Source organism: Fringilla coelebs, assembly GCF_963513975.1.
Source record: "Fringilla coelebs genome assembly, chromosome: 3".
Classification (NCBI taxonomy): Eukaryota; Metazoa; Chordata; class Aves; order Passeriformes; family Fringillidae; genus Fringilla; species Fringilla coelebs.
Window position 1 is genome coordinate 30655326 of NC_140030.1, and position 21498 is coordinate 30676823.

At 34.9% G+C, this 21498-nt stretch overlaps 1 protein-coding gene across 9 annotated transcripts in view; it reads left to right on the plus strand.

Moving 5' to 3' along the window:
• The window catches only part of RIMS1 (regulating synaptic membrane exocytosis 1), a gene marked incomplete at both ends in the record, with an annotated part of 301933 nt that overhangs the window by 205287 nt on the left and 75148 nt on the right, over nt 1–21498 (plus strand). For 3 of the 9 annotated variants that reach the window (XM_084203372.1, XM_084203370.1, XM_084203369.1), the window contains 7 exons: nt 1663–1740; nt 2079–2192; nt 2656–2745; nt 8025–8108; nt 12095–12172; nt 14311–14382; nt 17882–17994. In XM_084203372.1, the coding sequence (XP_084059498.1) occupies nt 1663–1740; nt 2079–2192; nt 2656–2745; nt 8025–8108; nt 12095–12172; nt 14311–14382; nt 17882–17994 (629 nt within the window). The remainder of the gene's footprint in view (nt 1–1662; nt 1741–2078; nt 2193–2655; nt 2746–8024; nt 8109–12094; nt 12173–14310; nt 14383–17881; nt 17995–21498) is intronic. The other 6 variants (XM_084203376.1, XM_084203377.1, XM_084203371.1 and 3 more) reach the window with 5 other exon arrangements.

The following is a 21498-nucleotide window of genomic DNA, read 5'->3' on the forward strand; positions in this document are numbered from 1 at the left end:
TGAATATAAAAGCCAGAGGTGACAATAGATTGATTCTTTGAAATTTTACTCTGAGGCTTATACACCCCAATTCCAAATAATACCCTGAGACTGGCAATATACATTCTGTAAATAATAGTTTAGAAAACAGTTTAAGCAAAAATTTGTTCTATACCATCTTCTGTCCTTTCTTGTTTCTAGTGACCTGACATTTATTCATGTTAGAAATTTTATAAGGCTTTATCCTTATTTTCTAGGCAGGTTACTGAACAATGGTTTAATTAGTCCTTGAGACAGCTTCAGCTTAAAATGGGAAAGACATGTTAATGATTTCATGTTAAATGAAAGAAATTAGGTAGTCCAAGCTACAGAATTAAGATATATGGTGTGTTTAATGCACCAGTTTGGAATACTAGTCCTAGCTATCCATCCTGTCACTCTGTACGCAATTAATAACTAACAGAAAGGATGAAAAGCTGTGTACCTATGCTGTGTACCTATAGATCATGGGTTTGCCACATTCCATGTCTTAGATCACCCCTACTTTGGTTGGTAATATCTGCCCATGTGCCAGGATTGGCCTGATGACAGCCATTCCTTTTTTCCTCCTGTGCAATGTTACAGTGACCTCTGATGGAGAATTCACCAGGGGTGACCACTAAGCCCGTACAAGAAGGGTCAAAGCTCCTCTGCTAAATCCTTTAGGGTTTTACAAACACTGATGTTTCCAGGCAGAGAGTTGATTCATCTCTCTGTGACACAGCCAGGTTTCTAATGTTGATCCTGCTGTGTTTTGGTCCAAGGCTTAACAGGAATGAAATGTCCTATCAGGACAGACTGCTGCAAAATCCTCAAGCCAGCCGGTTCTTCTCCTAGTAGTTCCATAGTTGTTCCCTAGTGGGGCATGTGGAAAATTGTTAGAATGTTGTTATTAACCCTTAGCCATTAAATGGCCATAATTCCCATTCAGCAGCTGCTCTCTGCCTTTAAATTTCTCTCTTGTTCAATGAGGAGAGGTGGCTGATAAAATAAACATTTCCTTCTCTAAAGCTATGATGATATTAGACAGTTGTCACGTGATACCTCAGTGCTGCTGTGCTGGCTGATGCAGTACTTCTCCTAAGTGTTTTAATTAGCTTATAATTAATAACATTTAATTACTGGTAAATTTTGAAGCTGATACGCCACTTTCAAGAGAGTTCCACATTCAAAAAAGCCAGTTGCTAACACATCTGTAATTAAATTTTTGATACTGTAGATCCCTGTTTTAGTGAGACTTTCATGCTTAGCTACTAAAGAGGTAAAAATCTCTGCAGGTCATCACTGAGAAATAAAGAGTAAGTTTAATATCAACTTAAACCAGTCTGTATATTTTAAATAAAAATATCTATAAATGGATATATATAACTTCCATTTCAAGAAAACATCTGAGCTGTACTAGCATTGGCATACCTTCTTGCACTTTATTTGGAAAAGGTTTGATACAAAATTTTTCCCCCAGATAGCTTCACAGTACTTGAGAAAAACATAGATGAGATATCTACTCCTACAGCTATACAATATAATAGAATATTATGCATTTATTTTATGTTTTGGTCAGTCTTGGCTTGCCTTTACCTGTCTTTTTATTTCTGGCATTTTTTTGTGTTGTCCTTTGTTCTTTTCTGACCCACCACATTGCAGAAGTTCTGTTAGGCACTATAAAACATTACCACCCAAGATGCCTTTACTAGAAAATGGTACTCATTGGAACCTATACAGGTAAGAAGTGTTTAGAGTCCCCTTTAAGTAGTTAGCTTCTTTTTTAAAAAATAAAGACTTCCCTTGTTAAAGAAAAAAATAACAAAATGTTTCATAATTTTTGTGACTGAGAGATCAAGGGATAAAGTCCTAAAATAACTTCATCTAGTTATTTCAATTAACACCTATGTTACAAAAAAAAGCCTAAACCAAATTACTTTGTATTAGTTGGAGTTGTCTTCACTGTTAAAATTATATGTTGCATGTTTTTCTCTATTACATTCTTTTGTTTATGTATGAGATTTCTGTTACATGTTGAATTTATTTTCATTTTGTTTAAATAATTTTAATTTACAAAGCTCAACTCTTCCTGCATGTGCTAAGACCAAACCCGTGATTAGACAGGATATTTCACTCCTTCATGATTGCCTTAATTTACGAATATCGAAATTTGGAGATGATCTGCTGGTTAGGTAAGACACTGAGGATTAATCCCCCCACTTTTATGGTATCTAATATGGATTTTGCAGAATAAATGAGCTTCACTGTAAAGGGATTTCACATGACATATAGTGGATCACATTATTTTATGTTGGCTTAAAATTTACTGCTGTTAATAAGGATATAACTTTATTGTTTGGTATTTCTCATTCCACTTTTCTTACAAGTGGGTGCTGTTCTGTCTCATTCAGTTTTAAACATTTCAATGATATTTGCAAAAAATTTCTCGCAGCCTTTCGTTTGCTTTTATTTTCTAAACAAACCTTGACGCTATCATCCAGTCAACCCTTTTACGTTTTCCTTAATTAAATCATTGTGATTCTACATTTTCTGTAAAGAGAGCATTATTTTATGAGTTAATATCTAACATTGTATTCCTTTCTTTGTTTTCTTTTTCTTTCTCTTCTACCATTGGATGCAATGCACTGGCACTAGTGAACTGCAGCCCTCCCTTGACAGGGCTAGGAGTGCTAGTACCAACTGCTTGAGACCAGATACTAGTTTGCATTCACCAGAACGAGAAAGGTATAAAATAAAAACTTATGAATTTCTTGTCATCTGTGCTGGTGATCTTTATAAGTTCTGTTTTTCTTCATATGAGTATTCCACGTTCTTGTACATTCTTGTCTGCTTTGGTATTTGTAGACATTTTTGCTCCCGTATTCATGTATGTCATGTAAATTGTGCGTTGGAGTTTATGACCGCTTCCAGCTACTTCCTTTGTTTTAGTTCAAGCTGATGTTCATTGTTTACAAAAGTCCTCAGTATGCTGATAATAGCATTGCAGTGTTAAGTATTTTGAAACTACCACTTGGTTGTGAATCTTCATCATCATTTGCTAAAAAGCATTACATCTGTTTCTTGCTTGTTCTGTGGACTGCTAATAAAGCGGTGGCAAAAATTAGAAAATACAACAAAACTTTCACATTTCAAACCAGAACTGTATCAATACTGATATATTTCTTACAGAACAGCCAAACATCATTGCTTTCTTTAATCTGCTGCATCTGCTTTTGCAAGGTGGATAACTGCATTAAGGTTTTTTGCTCTGATATTATGTTAAGGTTCGCATAAGTCTTAAGACATGTTCACAATTTAAATGAAATATTATTGTGTCACATACATTGTGCAGGCATGTTATGGATGCTTTCTGTACTTTCACAATTACAATAGCTTGATTCAAAATTTTAGGTGAATCAAATACTACTGGTATAAAAAGGGTGATTCCACAATAGAACTTCTCATCACTACCCATGTTTTTGGCTAAGGATGATACCACTTTAGAGTGAGATTTTAGGCTCACTAAGGGCAATAATAGGCTCCCTTTGCATGGCAATAGGACAGAATTACATTTTAGTCTGTCCAGTAGATGTTTAACTAGTATGGAAGTTAATAATGCTTTTTTAGTCAATACTCAGTGTGGTGGTTGTAACAGTTGTGTTATTTTATTTATTGTGGGGCAGGATGCCTGAAGAAAGTCACTAAGAATGCACTTTCCTCTTTGAGATAGGGCACTTTCCTCTTTGAGATAGGGTTTCACCTGAGCTTTTTGTTTATAATTTCCCTTTCCTTTCTCCCCATTTCCTCCTGCTCCTTGGTTGGAACTGTGCTTTTTCTTAAGTTGTGCACTTGTGGCAGAAGAGTGACTAATGTTCTGCTGAGGTATCCCTGATGGATCTACAGTAATTTATTAGTTTTTAAGGCGGAGCTCAGATATTACAGATAATATGAACGTGGTTATTAAAAAAACAACAAAAAATATAGAGCCACTCAGAGTGACATACAGATATTTTTCTATATATTTTTAAAAAATATTGTAACATCATAACTGAGTGTGTACATACATACAGCTGCCGTTATCTACAAGCAGTTACTTAATGTGATTGCATATAAATGTGAGCAGTGTTACTTACTTCAAGATGCCACCCATCAAGTTGAATATTCAATGAAGCACTAACTGGTAATTATAAACTATCTAGTAAAAATTTTATACTCAAAACTACATCTGTCCTGATGTGAAGTAGTTTTGTTATGTCTTTAGGATTCATGTCCAGCAACTGGGCTCTTTGCAGAATCTGCACCATTTTGCATAAGTACAAGGATGTATATAAATGAAAGTGTTTAGTCTGTATTAGTGGCTTCTGTTGCTACTAAACATGTGGTTTTGCCAAATCATCAGTTGGTCTGATCCAGAAAAAAATTGCCCATCACTCTGAAAGTTTTTCTTAGCTTTTAGAAGTCCTAAATAGGAGATTTTGACTTGGTATCCTTCATAGAGCAGAAAAGCTCTTGTTAAGGAAATTGATATTCAATTTTTTCTTGATAATTTCATTGAAAATAATAAGGTGTGTGTGGCTTTGGCTGAGGATTTTTTTTTCCTTTCTTGTGATGTAGAAGATTTTCTTATGCAGCCCAAATTTTGGAGGAGGATGTTATATTTAATATATAAACCCCACCAAATTAATATTTTTGTTTTGGGGAACATAAATTTTGGATTATTTAATTCTGCTCTGTTGAATGTGGAATCTGTTTACACTTGAAGATGAAGTTAGTCCTCAGCTGCCTGTGATGATAGAGGAGTCTTTAGTCTGAAGAACACAGAATTAAGTTCAGGGTCTCTAGAAAGCATTTTGGTTCTGTGCTGAGCAAGATAAGAACAAAAGATTTAAAATGCAGTAAGACAAGTTCACCTTAAGTGGTAGAAAATCTCTTTTGAAAGCAATTACAATGAAATACTAAACACAATTAAAATTACAATGTAATAGACAATAGGGAAAAGTTGTTTCATTACTGGAGACTTAGAGGAAATGAGACACTTGTCAGGTCTAGAATTGGTCCATCAAAGAGAAGCACTATAAGGTTTTGTGAAGTCCAATCTACAGCCCTTTATCAGTATATTGGAGAGACTTATGTTGAAGATGTTTTAGTTGTTTTCATGTTGTTTCTTCTCTCTTCTCCCCTCCCAGAATGACAGCATTGTAGATATTATTTAAAAGTCTAGACTTTTATGCTTCTAAATACAGACTTCTAAATACACCTTTGTGTATTTTCTTTAACAAAATTAGGAATATACTTACGTATGAAAATTAGGAATATACTTACCTATGAAAAAGATGTTTACCTATGAGAAATTCTACTTATTCCCCCTCACCTTTTGACTCAGAGGGTATGAATTAGATGATATTTGAGAAAAAGAGCTAAAATAAACCATATTTTAACAAAATGGTAGTGTTATACCAGATGGACAGTAGAGCCCTATTTGTCTCTGTCACTGATTTTCTGGAAACAGTTTTGATCCTTGAATTTTATACAATGTCATTCATGTAATTTGGAATGGTCAGAGTAGTTACTGGTTTTTAAGACACTGCTTTGCCAGTAAAAGTCATTCTATTGACTCACTTATACCAGCAGAAAACTACTTTAAGCTCTATGTATGAATTTGTGATCTGAAAGTCTAGTTAGTTTCAGTATAGCAGAACCAAAAAAACAGTGAGGACAGAACTTCTTTTCTCTTCCTATAGGTTCCATCATTTGACCAATTCCATATAACTTGACTGGCAAACTAACCTTGCCCTGACACAGGCCTGCTAAAGTTTTTTGTTAAATGTACTGATTTTGTACAGAGTTTAATCCTTCAAATACTTCTTTTTTGCACAGTATACACTAAGACATTCAAAAATATCGATCCCCTACAAATACCTCTATGCAGTTGCACCATGCCTGCCTTTTTTTTTCCCCTTCCCACCATCTACCCTCTATTTATTCCAAGCTGTTTTGTTAATTTCTTTTTTTTTTTTTATCCTTTTCACAGTGTCTCAAACTTTCTGCTTTTTTCCTTGCAAATTGGGTGCTATTTCTTTAGAATGGAGAAATGTCTTTTCAACACCAGTCTCTGCTCAGGAAAACACCTAGACATGAGGTTCAGGGGCAGACTCTGAACTGATTTAGGAATGTTTTCTCATAACAGCATGTTCCCCAGACTGATTTAAGATTGCAGTCAGTGATAGTTAGTAATATGTAGTGTGGCTATTATTTACCCTCTGAATTTCTGCTGTTGCAAGCGGTTGTATGTCTGTTAGCACGAGAGCAGTTGCACTGATTGGTACTTCTGGTATGCTTTTGGCCTGAGATCCTCCATCACTTAGTGGAGGTCTGAACAAATAGAACTGAGGAGCACAGCCCAGGGATTAGGTCATGTACAAGGGTCAGCAAATCGGCAAAATACAGCCCCACAGCTGTGTTAGATTTGTTCTGAGGTGCTTCACTGCAGGGAGAATCAAAACAGGATGTTTGCCATTAGCTGGCCACTACTATCCAAACAAGAGGCAAAGCTCAGCAGTTACTTGTTACCTAATCATAAACAGATACCAGGGAGGTTAATCCAATTAAAGCTTGTCCCGATTTCATGTTGATTTTTATATTGCATGCCCTTAACAGTTATGTTGACTACCCCCATTTCCATTAAAATAATGTACAGTGAAATAACTGTTTGCATTAGGTCTGTGACATACTGTCTTTCTGGTTCTTTCCAACCATGAAAAGAAGTAGGTAGTTACATGTTGGTGTTATACTGTGGCTCACAGTCATTCAGCATTCAAGGAAGAGGAGCATGTTCTGAAAATTCCTACTGAATTACCCAGTTAATTCTTTCAAATGCTCTTTAATATCTGTAGTGGATATCAGCATATTAAGGGCTTTGACTGAGTGCACTGATGCGTTAACATTTTCTTTAACTGTTGCTTTGGAGAGAAAAAGAAGCTACTAACAACCTATTTGCTCTTGAAACATCTGAAAGATCTACCTAACTGTTACAATAATGCTCATGTCCCTGAAACCTTTGTTATTTGCATGTTCCATAAATCAAACCCTTTTCCTTTTTACATGGACTGGAAGAATGCCTCAGAAAGGGAAATATAAGATACTTGTGCTGAGTTGATGTAAACATTTTGCTATTTGCCAATAAATCAGTTTGTTTTGGTATTGTAAATTGTTATGCATACACTTGTTGCATTACAAACACTTGGCATCCCTAAAAAATAAGCATTGGTCTATAATATAGTATATATAATTCTGAATTGAATGAGCTTTTCCAAGAAAAGAAATCTCATAATACACCACAATTCATTCTCAATTCAGGTATTTTTTGTTGACTTTAGTTGTGTAACATAATGTACTGACATGTACTGCAGGGATAAGGAGACAGAGAGCTGGCTGTACACACTTGCAGTGTATGTTTTCAAATGATAAAAAATGACCCCAGTACTTGTATACAAACGTGTTTAACTTAGTTTTACCTGCATTCTTTCACTGCATTCCAGAAAACGGTGGCTTTCTGCCCTAGAACTTTTATCATAATTAATAGTCCTACATTTTTACTGAGATTACATTTTTCCATGCAGATAGGTGGGAGAGATTAGCAAAATACCAAGATAATGACCATTATATGGTCTTTAAAAGTCTTTTCTAATTTGGAATTGCAGCTTCCTACACAAATGACAGGCTTTTAGGTAGTCAAGCATTTGAGACTATTTGAAAACTTAATGGTACACCATATAGAAGATATATATTGGTCTAAATTCTGCATCTTTGGGCACACCTCCTCTTCCTTTCAGATGTGATGTTTTTGCATTAAGCAGCCTTAAGTAAACTAAACTTGGGTATTAAAAAGCTGTTAGAAAAAAGAATTAAATTGCACACTTCCATTACTTTTTTGGGGTATTTTTCCAGTCCCAAATCCCATATATTTAATTTTACCACAAACTAAATACCGTATTTTCTTCCTGTTTTATTGAACGGGCAAACAGGGGTAGATGGTCCCCCTCCATAGAGAGGAGACGACCTACTAGTCCCAGGATTCATATCCAGCATGCATCTCCGGAGGATGACAGGTACTAGTCAACTCCTCCCAGTTGAAAAATGGCTTACTGCATCTTGCACTCTCAGAGGAGTACACTGAAATTTAGAAGTGTGCATTTGTGTGGAGACTTACAACCTCCAGAAGCCCAAAATAAAACAGCAGCTTAGGTGTCATCTCTGCATTTTGTTGAACTGTTATAAAGCACAGAAGAATGAACATCTTTTCAAGTTTTCTGTTTGTCTCAATAGTCACAAGACACAAAATATGATGTCTGATGCGACAGCACATCATCTGTGTTAATGTTCTTTAGTCTGTTTTTACCTGCTTCTGTAAATGGTGCTGGTGCTTTCACTGTGGTGCTTTATAATGTGATAAATACTTGTTGTAGAGCATATTCTTGTGTATATGTTTGTTTTCATTGGTTTTGGTTTTCCTTTTTTCAACCAACTGTTCCTAATGGGAAAAAACCCCACAGGCTGATATGTTGGAGGTCTTGTTAACACTTCCTAGTTGATGTATGTAGAAATTGGCACTATTTGTAAATTCTGTCCAAATCAGGATGGCCTCCGTGGAGCAGGTTTTCCTAATAAGGTAGGTTTTGATTAAGAACATCAGGCCTCTAAATAAATTTTTATGCTGAATATCATCTATGATTAATAGAAGCACCTTTGTTTTTTACTTCTCATGAGCTTTCTAATCACATGAGTTTTGGTATCCCATTGCTTTGGCAGCAGTAATTTTTTCTTTGTTATTTTATTTCCAGATAGATATTTTAAGCAGACGTTGTAATTTATATTTAAGTGCAATTTCATAATCTTTCTTTCAGTATTTTGTTTTACAGTAACTGACAGGACATAGATTAATGTAAATACAGATTAAAGTAAATAATATTTACATGAACTACTGAAGTTGCATTTAAAACTGTTAGACTGAAATACCACTGGTGCCAGTCCTGACCTTCTGCTAAAGCCTACCCACAGTACTGACATTTTTACTGGGATTTATCTTGTTTGCTTGATACTGGAAATACTACACTCAGATCAGGTGGGAAGAGCATAGCTGTGTGTGGGTAGTATTTCCTTTTTTTAATTGGAGTTAAACAGCATTATAAATTACAGAATAAAGTAGTGAAACATCATTTCAAAGCTGTCCTCCCTTATAGATACTGCATTTCCAGAATCCTCCCTTACAGATACTGCATTTCCAGAAATTTTGCCAACACATCCCTTTGATGGAACAGCCACTAAGAGTTTAGAAATGTACTTTATGTCTTTTAGGCCTTTTTAAGTAATATTGGTTCTCATTTTTTGAGTCAATTGAAAGATTGCATTTGACTTCAGGGTATCAGACTTGAAAAAATCAGTGAAATAAGGTTTTCCTCTGAATACTGCCATACTCAATGCCAAATAGTAAGCCTTTTTACATTAGCTGAAATTTTGTGGAGAAAGGCTGAAATCTTCTAATGCCCACTGGCAAACATTTTACAATGTAACATCTGTAGGATATGGAATCTGTAATGGGAAGGTTTTTGAGATGGATAAACAGCAGTCTAATTTTCTAAGTGAAATCAGTGCCTACCTGTGTTTGTAAGTCTTGCATGCACTCTGGTCACCAAAACCCAGTGATGAGCACAGAAGGAATTTAAGCTAGCCTCAATGCTGATGAGTGTTTGCAGCCTGTGAGTTCCAGGACTTTCCCTGACATTAAGAGAAGTTCATTAAGAAGAAGTTCATTAAGAAGTTCATGATCTTCATTAAGAGAAGATCATTGAGTTTTTTTGCCTATCTGTAGAGAGAACATCAGTGAAGGAGTCAAAGGTGCTTTACCTTTTTTCTCTACTCTAAGTTTACATTTTTTCTGATTAATTCACGTAGTTATTGCAGTAGGCCAATACTACTCAGTTCAATAATTAAAGTTTTTTCAAGATACGCTTGTATCAGTTTGGCAGCTGAAGTGTAGTGGCTGTTGGGGAATGACTGATGGATCAGCAGGGGTAACTAACTAACTAACTAACTAACTGCTTATCACTGCTTTTGAATTATATTTCATAGATTAATTGACTTTGATAGACTTCATCTTACTCTTCATTTGAGTACCTTAGAGATTTATATTACAAATAGGTCCAATTTGCATATAGAGTGAAATCAAGATCTGTTTCTGAATACATTTCTTAAATCTGTGACTTCTACATTATTTCTAATTTTAATAAAATTATTTTTTGCAATATTGTATTTATTTCTAATGGTTATTAATATCAGTTTTGATAAAAGTTTTGGCAAGATTGTTCTTCTGGAATTTGCCTTACCAGGAGGAAGTGACTCCTTGATACATTGATGAGAAGAAGACATGAGTTACATATTATTTCAGTGTTAAAAATTTAGAAATGTTTGGTATCATTTATTTCTATAAGATATTTTGAAGGATAGTTTTTCTCTTGGATTTGATAGCATAATTCCTTGAAACTTTTTTGGTTTTTTCTATTAGAAATTAGGAAGTCTAAATGTCTAATGTCTACAGTGTAGACAGATGGGTATCTGGAGGTCTGTGAAATTTAAGTAATGATAAAAACAAGGTGAATGAAAGCTGTGCATATAATGGTAGGTGAATTTTTTTTCAGACTGTTTTTTGGAAAAATCTGCATATAATATCAGCATATAACCAAGAGTGGATAAAATAGGCCTTTAAAAAAAAGGAATTCTCATATATTTTTATTTAAGAGAAGTAGCTTTTGTCAGTTGTGCATGCATATGTAAAAATGCTTTTCCCAGAGTCACCTGAAGCCAGCTGCAGAGCAAGTGCTCTCCTGGTACTTGCAGGTACCATGCAGATCCAGCCTTTAAGAAAACTCCAATAAAGTCAGGAAATATTGAACGTGATATCCCTGGTGGCTTCAAGGCTACATAAAGTAACACTCACTGCAAACCACTGCGGGCTCCTGCATAAAACAGTAAAAAATCCTTTAAAAATACTGCTATGTTTTCATTTCAGAAATAGTAATTTTTAATTTCAGCAGGAATATTGTCAAGTTTCTCTGTGTGTTAACCCAGATTCTCTTTGTTATCACAGATCTGGTAAATACACTGAGGCACACAGAGTTTTGGAACATGAACTGTAAATACCTTGTCTGTATATAAAACAATATGTAGTGCTTGCCTAAATATGATCTATATTGTTCAATGATTTGGTGTGACAGTTGGAAGATTTATGATCTCAGTGAGAAATTTTAGCCATTCCTGACCCTAATGGGTATAGATGCAAATATAGTACAAAACTTGGGTTATTAGTGGACCACAAATTTTGCTGAGTTTTCTCATTCAGTTTTGATATTTGAAAAAAAAAAAATCCATTCATGAATCTTGTAATATATTTCATTAAAAACTAATAATAAACCAACAAGATAATAGTCTTTCCAGATTGAAAGCTGTGAACAAATTCTGCAGCTTCAGCAGAACTTAAAATTCCATAGAAAGTCAGAAATGTTCCTATATGCTTTTTATTAAAAAAAAAATTTGAGTCCGTTATTCTACTTTTCACTCGAGTTACTGAAAATTTGTTACTGTAGCAGACTGTGTGGTAGTAGAACATGAAGGTTTCATCAAAATGCAGGAAATTAAGAAATTTACTTGCATTTTCAGGAAAATGTCACAATATAATGACAAAATATGCATCTTCTTAAGCAAAGAGGTTTTTTATATGTTTATATATTCTCAAGAAGGAAAATAGCCCGTATTAAATAACAGTGCTGCCATTCAGCATGTAGAGCATAATGGTTTTTAAAAATACTGTTGTGGCTTACATTCTCTACATCTTCACATCTTAGGCTGTTGATCTTGCATCTAAAATTTTATAGTGTTTGGAATAGGAAAATGAGAAATACAGCTTTTTTCAGTAGATAGTGACCTAATGCTTTTTGTTTATATATTTGCCTGCATGTCTCCACCTTCACTGCATGTGACCATCTCTCTGTTTCTGCTCATTCCGTCCAAATTCACATCCATGTTTCCAAATATTGGGAAGAACAAGGACGCTGGAGTCTTGCATTCCAAAACAAGACAGTGTAGACCACCTAAGTGCTAAACCTGGAGCAGCACAGAGGTATCCTTATTTACTCAAATCCTAGATCAAAGTAAATGAGGTATTGGGTATAGTATATTCTTCATGTGCTCTGCATACTTTCACACATTTTCTTTTTTTTTTTTTCCTGATCTATGTACTAGTACATATGTGCATGTATCATTCATGGATAATATTTTTTTCTCCTGTGAAGTATGTTTAGGAAGTAAGAGCATGTTGAGCTAATTGGAAATTTATACAGCATCATCTTAGCCAGAGGGAGGAACCAAAAAGGAACCTGATTTTCAATAATTTCTACTATGTGCTGCTCTCAAGGCAGCGCTGAGAGCAGAGAAATAAGTGTACTCAGCTCATTAGTGCAGTGTATTATTGTGTTACTTGTCACAGCAAAGCAAATCCTGCTCTTGGCTTTTCCATCCAACTGAAACCACTCCCTATCAGCTCTCTTTCTCCCTTGTATGAATGTCACAATCTAGCCAAGCAACATAAGGAGTAAGAGAAAAATAGGCCCCAGAGAGAACCAACTAAACAGAAAATGAAGAGGGTGACATAATTTGAATGGTAATGCTGCTGCATGCCGTGGATATAGCCATAACTTTTAGAGCTTTGCTTACTGTAGGTTTTAAGTAAAGCTGCAGCATTTAATATGTGCATTTTTCTCTGTATCCACTTTATATTTGTCCTGGTAAAGGAAAAAAAAATTGAAAAACAATGAGAATATACCAAAAATAAAATAGATTAAGGGCAAAAGGGATTTCTGATTTTAATCTGACTTGCTATTTTTTGTGAGAAAATACATTTTTTTAAAATCCCAAAAGCATCAGGGGTTATGATCTCTGCTCATGCAGAAAGTATTTTGCATTTTACTGCAGTGTTTTCTTTTTTTGTAGAATCTACTGCATCACAGTAAAATGCTCATCAAATACTGCAGTGGCTAAAAATAATGAAAAACAATTATGACTATGTTCTTTGGGCATGGTTTGGTGTCACAGCTGTTTAGGTCTCTTCCAGTTCTGGCACTGGATTACCCTTTATAACCACAAAGGTTTAAAAGGAAAACATGCTATTTAAAATGTTATTTTTGTCTCTGTTTTGCCCACATTAATTTATATAGCCTAATATATGACATTGATTGTATCATTGCAAGATCTTCTGTGTATTAGTTTGTCAACATTTCTGGTCTAGGATTGAGTAATCATCACTCCCTGGTTTTACTGCTCCTGAAACACTGTATGCACTTTTTCTTTTGAAAAAATAATACATATTGATGATTTTCTGAGGTTTAAAGTAGTAAATCCTAATTTGTAAATACTAACATTACTATGGATAGTACAGAAAATTTTGGAGCACAAGAGTTGCAGAGATTTACTTATTATACTTGTAGTCCTGGGTAATAATGATGAAACGAGGCTTTACCTTTGTTTTATATGTGTAGACTCCTATTACTCTTCATTGTTATTATTTAATATCAAAAGGAGTGCTTAGGTAGTCTGAGCTAATTAGTGCCTCATTATCCAAATGTCAGATGAACTCTGTAAAAGCTTTGTGTAGGAAAGGAGTGAAGGAGTAAAATAATTTCTGACTTACTTATATTGACTAGGAAGAAAATAGAATTGGTTTAATCTGTTTCTAAAAACTTTAAAAGGTAATAGAATGAGATTTTTGAAAAAACAAGTTTTTACTAATATAGTGACAGCCTTTTTAAAATCTGACATATTTAGATTTAAAAGCAATTTTTAGATCTATTTAAGCCTTCAAATGATATTTGCTGTTTCTTTCTGCAAGGTTATTTTCCTGCTGTCTACTCTGAACATGTTTCTCATGCTGTTAAGAGATGCCTTATAGGGCTGAGAGGAGTCATTGTTTCTAGTCACATGCAGGCTGTGAAGTGGAAACTAGTTGCAGGCTCAGTCAGGATTGATGTTTTTCTTCCCTGTTTTGGTACCTCATGAGCTGCACACCATGAGCCTCAATCAGACCTAATTAACACAATGTCTCTCAAACCTAGACTTCACCAGCCTGCCTATGATGATAGTTGTCACTTTCTCATCTGTCAATTCTTTCTTTTATTACCTTTATATTACATGAATAAATAATCTTCATATTTCTGTATTCTTTTTCTTCTTTGTTTATTTCTTTTCTGACATGTCATTTCGCAGGCAATCCAGAAAAGTGGAAAGATATAGCAGCCAAAAACAAGCTAGGAAAGGCCCTGCAGCTGAAACAGAAAGGTAGGACTGTTGATTGATGTGTAAGAATCTCTTATTATCAGTCTGATCCCAGATTTTGGAATATACCTCGAATACAGCTTTTTTTAGAGCATCTATGACAGAAAGCTCTGTTGCCATATATTTTGTATGTGTATTATTATCACTTTGTTGCATACATGTGGAATTTTTCTGGCATTTTCCATCATTGTAGATAAGCTCAATGGCAAAGTCAAGAAGTGCTTTTCTGCACTTTAACACTGATTATTTTTTAAAAAAATCTTTATTTTACACGAACTTTGAGGATGAAAAATTACACTTGATTATATAACTAGATAAACAGGTATTACAGATAAATAATTCAGTGAACTATTCTGAAGGAGTAAAATTGATTACACAAAAACAATTTTCTGTTCTTTTATGAATGAGCAAAAATTTGTCTATCCCAATTTGAAAATGTTTTCTTTCAGCCCTAACCCTAGAGTTACCAGATGTGACATTACCTTTCATATTTTAGGATACATACAGCCTTGATCTGTATTTTCTGTATTTGGACACTATTCCAGGGGTGCGCTGGAGATTGGTGACCCTCTCTTATTCTTAGTTTTTGTTTATAGTTTCTTAGGTAGGAGCATACTACTGAGGCATCAGTCTGAAGAGAAAGGAATTTGAGTTTTCTTGTGTACTGGCAGAGCTGGAATCTGTGGGATTCCCCTGTAGGCCACTGCCAGCTGAATTAATAGGTTTGCTGCTTGCAGTGTCTCCTTCCTCTCTGAGGAACCATGAGATACACATGTACATGCTCATTGCAGCCTCACTGCTCACCAGGTAGCATTTTTTTCCCAGATTCCTCTTCTCTTTCTACTTCTTATCTCACTTCTGTCTCATCTTCTCACTAACTTTTGCCTTCCATACTTGTTCTGTGTTCCTTTTGGTCTCATTCTTCTGATCAGCCATTTGCAGGCTTCTTCCTACAAGCAACAAATCTTTCTCCTAGGGCAGAAAGTCCTTAATGCCATTCTAGTTATTCTTCAATTGTCTTTTGTCTCTCTTTTTATTTGCACCCCAAGAGGCATATTAATCATGTTGTGATACCCCAGCTAATGCAAACCTTAAGCCTGATTTGTCTTCATTTGAGTTAAACAGATCCTCTGTCTTTTTCATGGAAGGCATGTCTATAAAAAGAGTGTTACTGGAGAAGGAGATAAGTTTCTGAGTTGTAGGTAAGTCCTGTCCCATTCTGTAATGGTGGGACACACTTCTAGTGTTTCACTGGGCTCTCAGATAAATTTCACTGGGCTCTCAGATAAATTTAGCTTCTAAAAGGAGAAAAATCAGACCTGAGAGCATGATGACTTTGTTAAATTGAAGCATTTATCTGCAGTAAAAGCAAACAAGAACTTTCTGGCAGAGATTAAGGTCCATATTTACCTTATGGATGTTATAAAGTTTAGACATATGATATGATAGATACTTAAAACCTGGTTATGTGCAGTAGTTGAGATGGATTACTTTTGTAGTCAGCATGGAGAAACAGAAATTTTCAGAAGTCAGGTCATCTTTGTTATTGTAAGCATCTTTCAGAATCAGGAAATTCAGTATCTGCAAGAATGTTATGGTTATCACTAGGGCAAGCCAAAAGTTTGCTGAAGACATGTTAGGATTTAAGAGAAAGAATACAAGCTCAAGCAACAGAATCTTGTTTTTTTTGCATTGTGACTGGTCTTCCACAGGGACTGTTACTGATGAAATTATTTTGAATCCAAGCCAGTTTGTTATCCTTGGTAGGCATCCTTGTGTTATTTCATATATAGGGGCTTTTTTAGGATTACTTCTTAGTGTATGATAGTCATATGAACCAGATATTCTTGACTGTATCTTGTGGGGAACTCATGATGGATGTGTGAAGGGACACTTCATAAGTCTGCAGAAATTAAAAAAAAAAAACAAAAAACCAAACAAAAAGCCAAGAAAAAAGACAACACACCACCCCATAATGAAATGATGGCATGAGAATTGAAATTTCTGATATAATTTCTGATACAGTAGTACCATTCCAAAAGGCTGCCCTGTTGGAAAGCCAAACAAGAGTCAAAAGGCACAGTTAGAATATTTTGTCACTCTACAAACTTGAAATGCTTCAGGTTATCTTGTAGTTATGGAACTAGTAATAATTATGGTCTATTAGACTAACATGATCAGCATTTTACTGCATAATATTAGTTATACTTTCATTAGAGTTCCTTTAGAACTATATTTTCTTTTTTAGTTACAGGTACTTATATAGATTTTCTGTTTCAAACTGTAAAGGAAACTAAGGGAATCACAGGTGTGCTTCCATATTGCCTTTTTTTAGGTCACTAACTGAAATACATTTAATATTTTTAATAAAAAGAAAAGGCATGCTATAGAAACAGAAATGCTTCTGTGGTTAACCCAGTATTCATAGACTCCTCTGTGCTAGTCCTTTTGTTGTACGTATTGTTAGCTTGTGTTTGCTGTGTTCACACAGAAAATCAGTTGATCTACCTAGTGGAAGCCAACAGTATTCTGAACTTGCACAAATGTGCTGCTTTAAATTACAAATGATCTACTTGCAACTGGATAAACAGTGCTTATGCACTACAGTGAGTGTGACATTACTGTAACTGGCAAGGGCATTTCACAGGAAGCTCTCCTCAGCAATCTGCTGCTTCTCATCTTTGTTTTACTTTCTTAAACCTTTTCCCTATAATTATAGCTGTCCGTACTTATTTTAAATGTTAGGGATCCAGAGGTATTTGATGCACTCTGAAACTGTATCTGTGAATACGACATCAAGTCACCAAAATGTTCTGAAACAGCGCAATCTAGAATTCAGGCAAAGTGATTGAGGACATTTGCTCAGATATGAATTTTAAAAGTGTTGTGCCTGTTTTGCATGCACACACACCCTCCCTTCCCCCACCCCAATACAAAGGTTAAAGCTCTTTTCCCTACTTTGTGTCCTGGGGAAAAAACACACGCTGTCCTTTGGAAATAGATGCTTGCTGACCAGTGGCCTTGTGCAATAATTGCATCAGCATAAAGGGAATACTGAATTTAATAAAACATAAAAGTGGCATTTTTATTAACTTTGTACCAGTGCAGGAGAATGTATATAAATTGTGAGTAATAATCATTAAGTGGTTCTTAGAAAATTGCTTTCCATTCAATGGTTTCTCAATGTTACTTTATCAAAAAAAATCCCAAAATGACAGAAAACCCAAGCCAGAACAAACCCACAAATAAATGAATAAGTTAAACAAACAAAAACCTGAAAGGAAGTAATTTTTCTATAGCTGAAGGTAGTTAGAGAAATTAAATTTAAGACCTTACAAGTTGACTAGGTATCTAGACCTGAGTATGTGCATATGGCATAGACCAAATGCAAACTTTTTCAAACCCATCTTCAGTACCTGCAATTTAATTTGTATTTAAAAATCAGAATATAAAATGTGTCTTCCTTTGCCTTATTTTGCTTTCATTTCAATTTCATTTGCAGAACACATCAGCAAGGAAGTCCCACGCAGTCTCCTCCTGCCGACACCTCCTTCAGCAGTCGTAGGGGAAGACAGCTACCACAAGTTCCAGTAAGAAGTGGCAGTATAGAGCAAGGTATCAAATAATGAGCTTGTGATAGCTCAAACTCTTTGATTTCTTACCTTTCTTTACTTTAAGTCTACTTGCATAACTATATGTCCAATGCTGTAATTCTACCAGTAAAGCAATAGAAGAGAATGAAAGCATCTTTGTAGTTTGGGAAATCCAATGAAGTTTGACTGGTGGGTTATTACATGTGGTTTAATTGCCCTACTTTTCTAGTACTCGTTCATGTTTAAATTTTCTATTTGAGTCATGGTAGTTTCCAACATGTCTAGTATGTTATCAGCAAAAAAAACAAAACCAAAACCAAACCAAAACAAAACCCCAAGCATCAAACCACAGAAAAAGAAAACAAAAACCAAACAACAAACTGGGGCAAGGTTTTTTGACAGTCTTAGTCATTTCCTATTTTGTGATTTATATTTATTGTTGTGCATTATTAACATAGATTAATAATAAATGTCACAGATCTGTTTTTCTTCTGGAGTTCATAGTTCAGTGAATAAAGAATGAAAACAATTACCATGGGAAAATGTGAGAGCACAGGTCACCAGTCCTTTCTTGCTTAAGAATAAACAGGCAAAGAGTGCTGCTTTTTTCTGAAAAAGACATTGTAGACCTGATGATTATGGAAGAAGTTTCTTATATACTGATATCAAATAAGGATGTACATTGTTGTTTCCTTTTCTAGTAACATACTACACACAGAGAATGAGCTGTTATGGTAAAATGAAGTGGCACAATGGATATTTGTACATTCATATTTTCTTCTGTGTTTAAAAATCCTGTTTTGTCATTGACTACAAGCAACAACTGAGATTGCCACATACTACAAGGTTTTCTTCTTTGTGGAAATTATAGAAATGCTTATAATGATGAAATATTGTAATACATTGCAGAACTGTTAGCAGATCACATTCTTGAAAAGATAAAGTTGCTGACCGTGGCCACCTTATCATGGCAGATTACCAATGAGGTTTTCTTGTATGATGTCTTGCATTTGCAATCAATTTGCATTAGTGTTAAGGCTTTGAACTGTGATGGCATACCCACCCCTGAATTAGCACATATAAAATGTACTCTTGTTTTATAAATGTGTTTATTTTGAATGATTAATATGCTGATATAAGTGACTTTTATTAACTTTAAACTTCCTATTCAGGTCCTCTCGTTTTGTAGTGACTCTAGTACTGTCTGAATTATAACTAGTTACAAACTACATTCAGAGTTTCTATTTCTGCATATTAGCAAGTCGGGAGCTTTACAGGGAAGTGTAATAAGTAATGAATTTCAACTTTCTTCAATATTTCTGCTTCAGTTTCAGAATTTGGTTCAATATATAATGATGAATTAGCTTTTAATTTAATTTTAATTTGGTTTTCCTTTGCATATTTATATATCATCTTTCTGCTGGTCTTGGTAACTGGTGTGTTAGAGTAAAATACCAGTTTATGTTTTGTTGAAGGCGTTGGAAATGAATCTAGAACTTACCATGAAAATGAGTAGAAATGGGATGTGTACAGAAGAGGAAAGAAACAATGAAAGTTGAGCCAAAACCACTCTGGGTTTATAAAGTTGTTGGTACCATGAACACGTGTAAAGCAATGCAGTTTCAGTGTACTCCTGTTGACTCTTGTGCTTACTGTGCTCGCGCCTTTCACATGACGTGTGCAGGTGAGATGCGCCGTGGTTTATTGGGGTTACACTTCGTGCCGCCTGTCCCTGGGGCTGTGTCACAGCACTTGGAATCAGTGGTTACAGACATTTCCTTCTCTACACAGTACTTGGGTTTCGTCTGTGTGACTGACTTGCTTCTGAAAGGGAGCTTTTCTTATTTTACCCATGTTTAATGCTCTGTTCAGGCTCAGAACTTGTTTGCAGAGTACTAAGTTGAATAGATTTTATAATATGTGTTTAAAATCTGTGTCAGTATTTGTTGAAGTACATATACTAGTATATCTAACTCAATACTACTCTTAGAAATTAAATTCGCTAAGGCCTTAAGACCACAGTACTTGCTCTGATTTACAGCACCAGATTTTAATATTAGTTTCACCTCTATAATCCCTGACAAAATGAGTACCAGGGTCAAATGTAGTGACCAGAAGTGATCTGTTCTTAATGTAGTATTGAACTCAAAACATATGGAGGTCTGTAAAAGATATGCATTAGCTGTGCTGGGAACTGGTGTGTGTCCTTATTGGTTTAAATTCACAGTCACTGTAGATACTGATGATGTCAAAACCTAGTGCAATATCCAAATGTCATTGGAAATGTTTCAAAATGCATTTTCTTCTTATATTTTGATGGTCCTCTTGAAGTCATGCATTTCAAGGATAAACTGTATGATATGCCATAAAGTATCATTTTTATAGTAGAGTACTTCTTTACATTCCATAAGAATCCTGTTGTTTTATGAGGGTCAAATACTCCTCTAAATATATACATCTGTGAATCTAAATATATACATATATGCATTTAAGTCTGTTACACAAGGCATAGTGATTGCTGCAAAAAAATGGATATTTGTATATCAAGAATGGGCTTCTTATTTACTCTCTTGCACATTCAGGAGAGATAGAAGAATCCACTGAAGTAATTTTATTACTCTTTGAAGTCCTCATTATGGAACAAATGAGATTTAATGAAGGAGCGACAGACTGGTAGCAGTTTTCATGTGAAGAAAAACAGTGATATTTTAAGTACTAATCTCTAATCTTTAGCTATCAATTGTAAGTGATCATATCCATACTAATAAGGCTTGGCTGATGTTTTTCAGACATTCCATTTTGTTGTCAAGTTTAGAACTAAACAAAAGCTTGTTTCCTTGTCTCTGCCAAATGATGTTGTCTTAGTTACTACTCTGGTTGGCAGTCTGAGAATCATAAAAATTCAACATACAAGAAACAAGGGTAGTTTTACAAGGTCCTGAATAAAACACATACCTTCTTTAAAAAAAAAAAACCAACAACCTTACAGAAGTAATTGTTACAGAGAAGACCAAAGTAGTGATCCTTATTCCATTATAGAAACAGAGTTGATCAGGACGCTACTGATCAGGAATGGAGAAACTTAAATGTAAACCTTAAATGTAGAGGAAAAGGTCAAGTTTAAGGACTAAAACCTTCTAAACAGTGTTATAATTCACACTGGAAAGAAAAATTGTGAAAAAAACCCAGTCTTCTTAAGGGGTGAACAACTTTGTGTAGCTTTAGAGTGGAGGTGAGGCATAGTTATATCATATTTGAGAAAATACTCACTAAATAACAGCAACTCGAGGGCATGCAGGTTTTAAAAAGTGGTTGCAGTTAAGACTATAGGCTTCTGTAATTTTTAGGCAATGTGACTTTTATTTTTATTACAGTCATATTCAAGGACAACATAGTTGTATTTATTTCCTTTTCAACCCTCTCAGCAGTATTTCTTAGAATGCAAGATTGAGATGCTGTTGTATTGAAAGGTTTTGAGATGTTTGAATATTGAAAATTAGTCCTGTATAGGTGTGTCTGTGTGCAT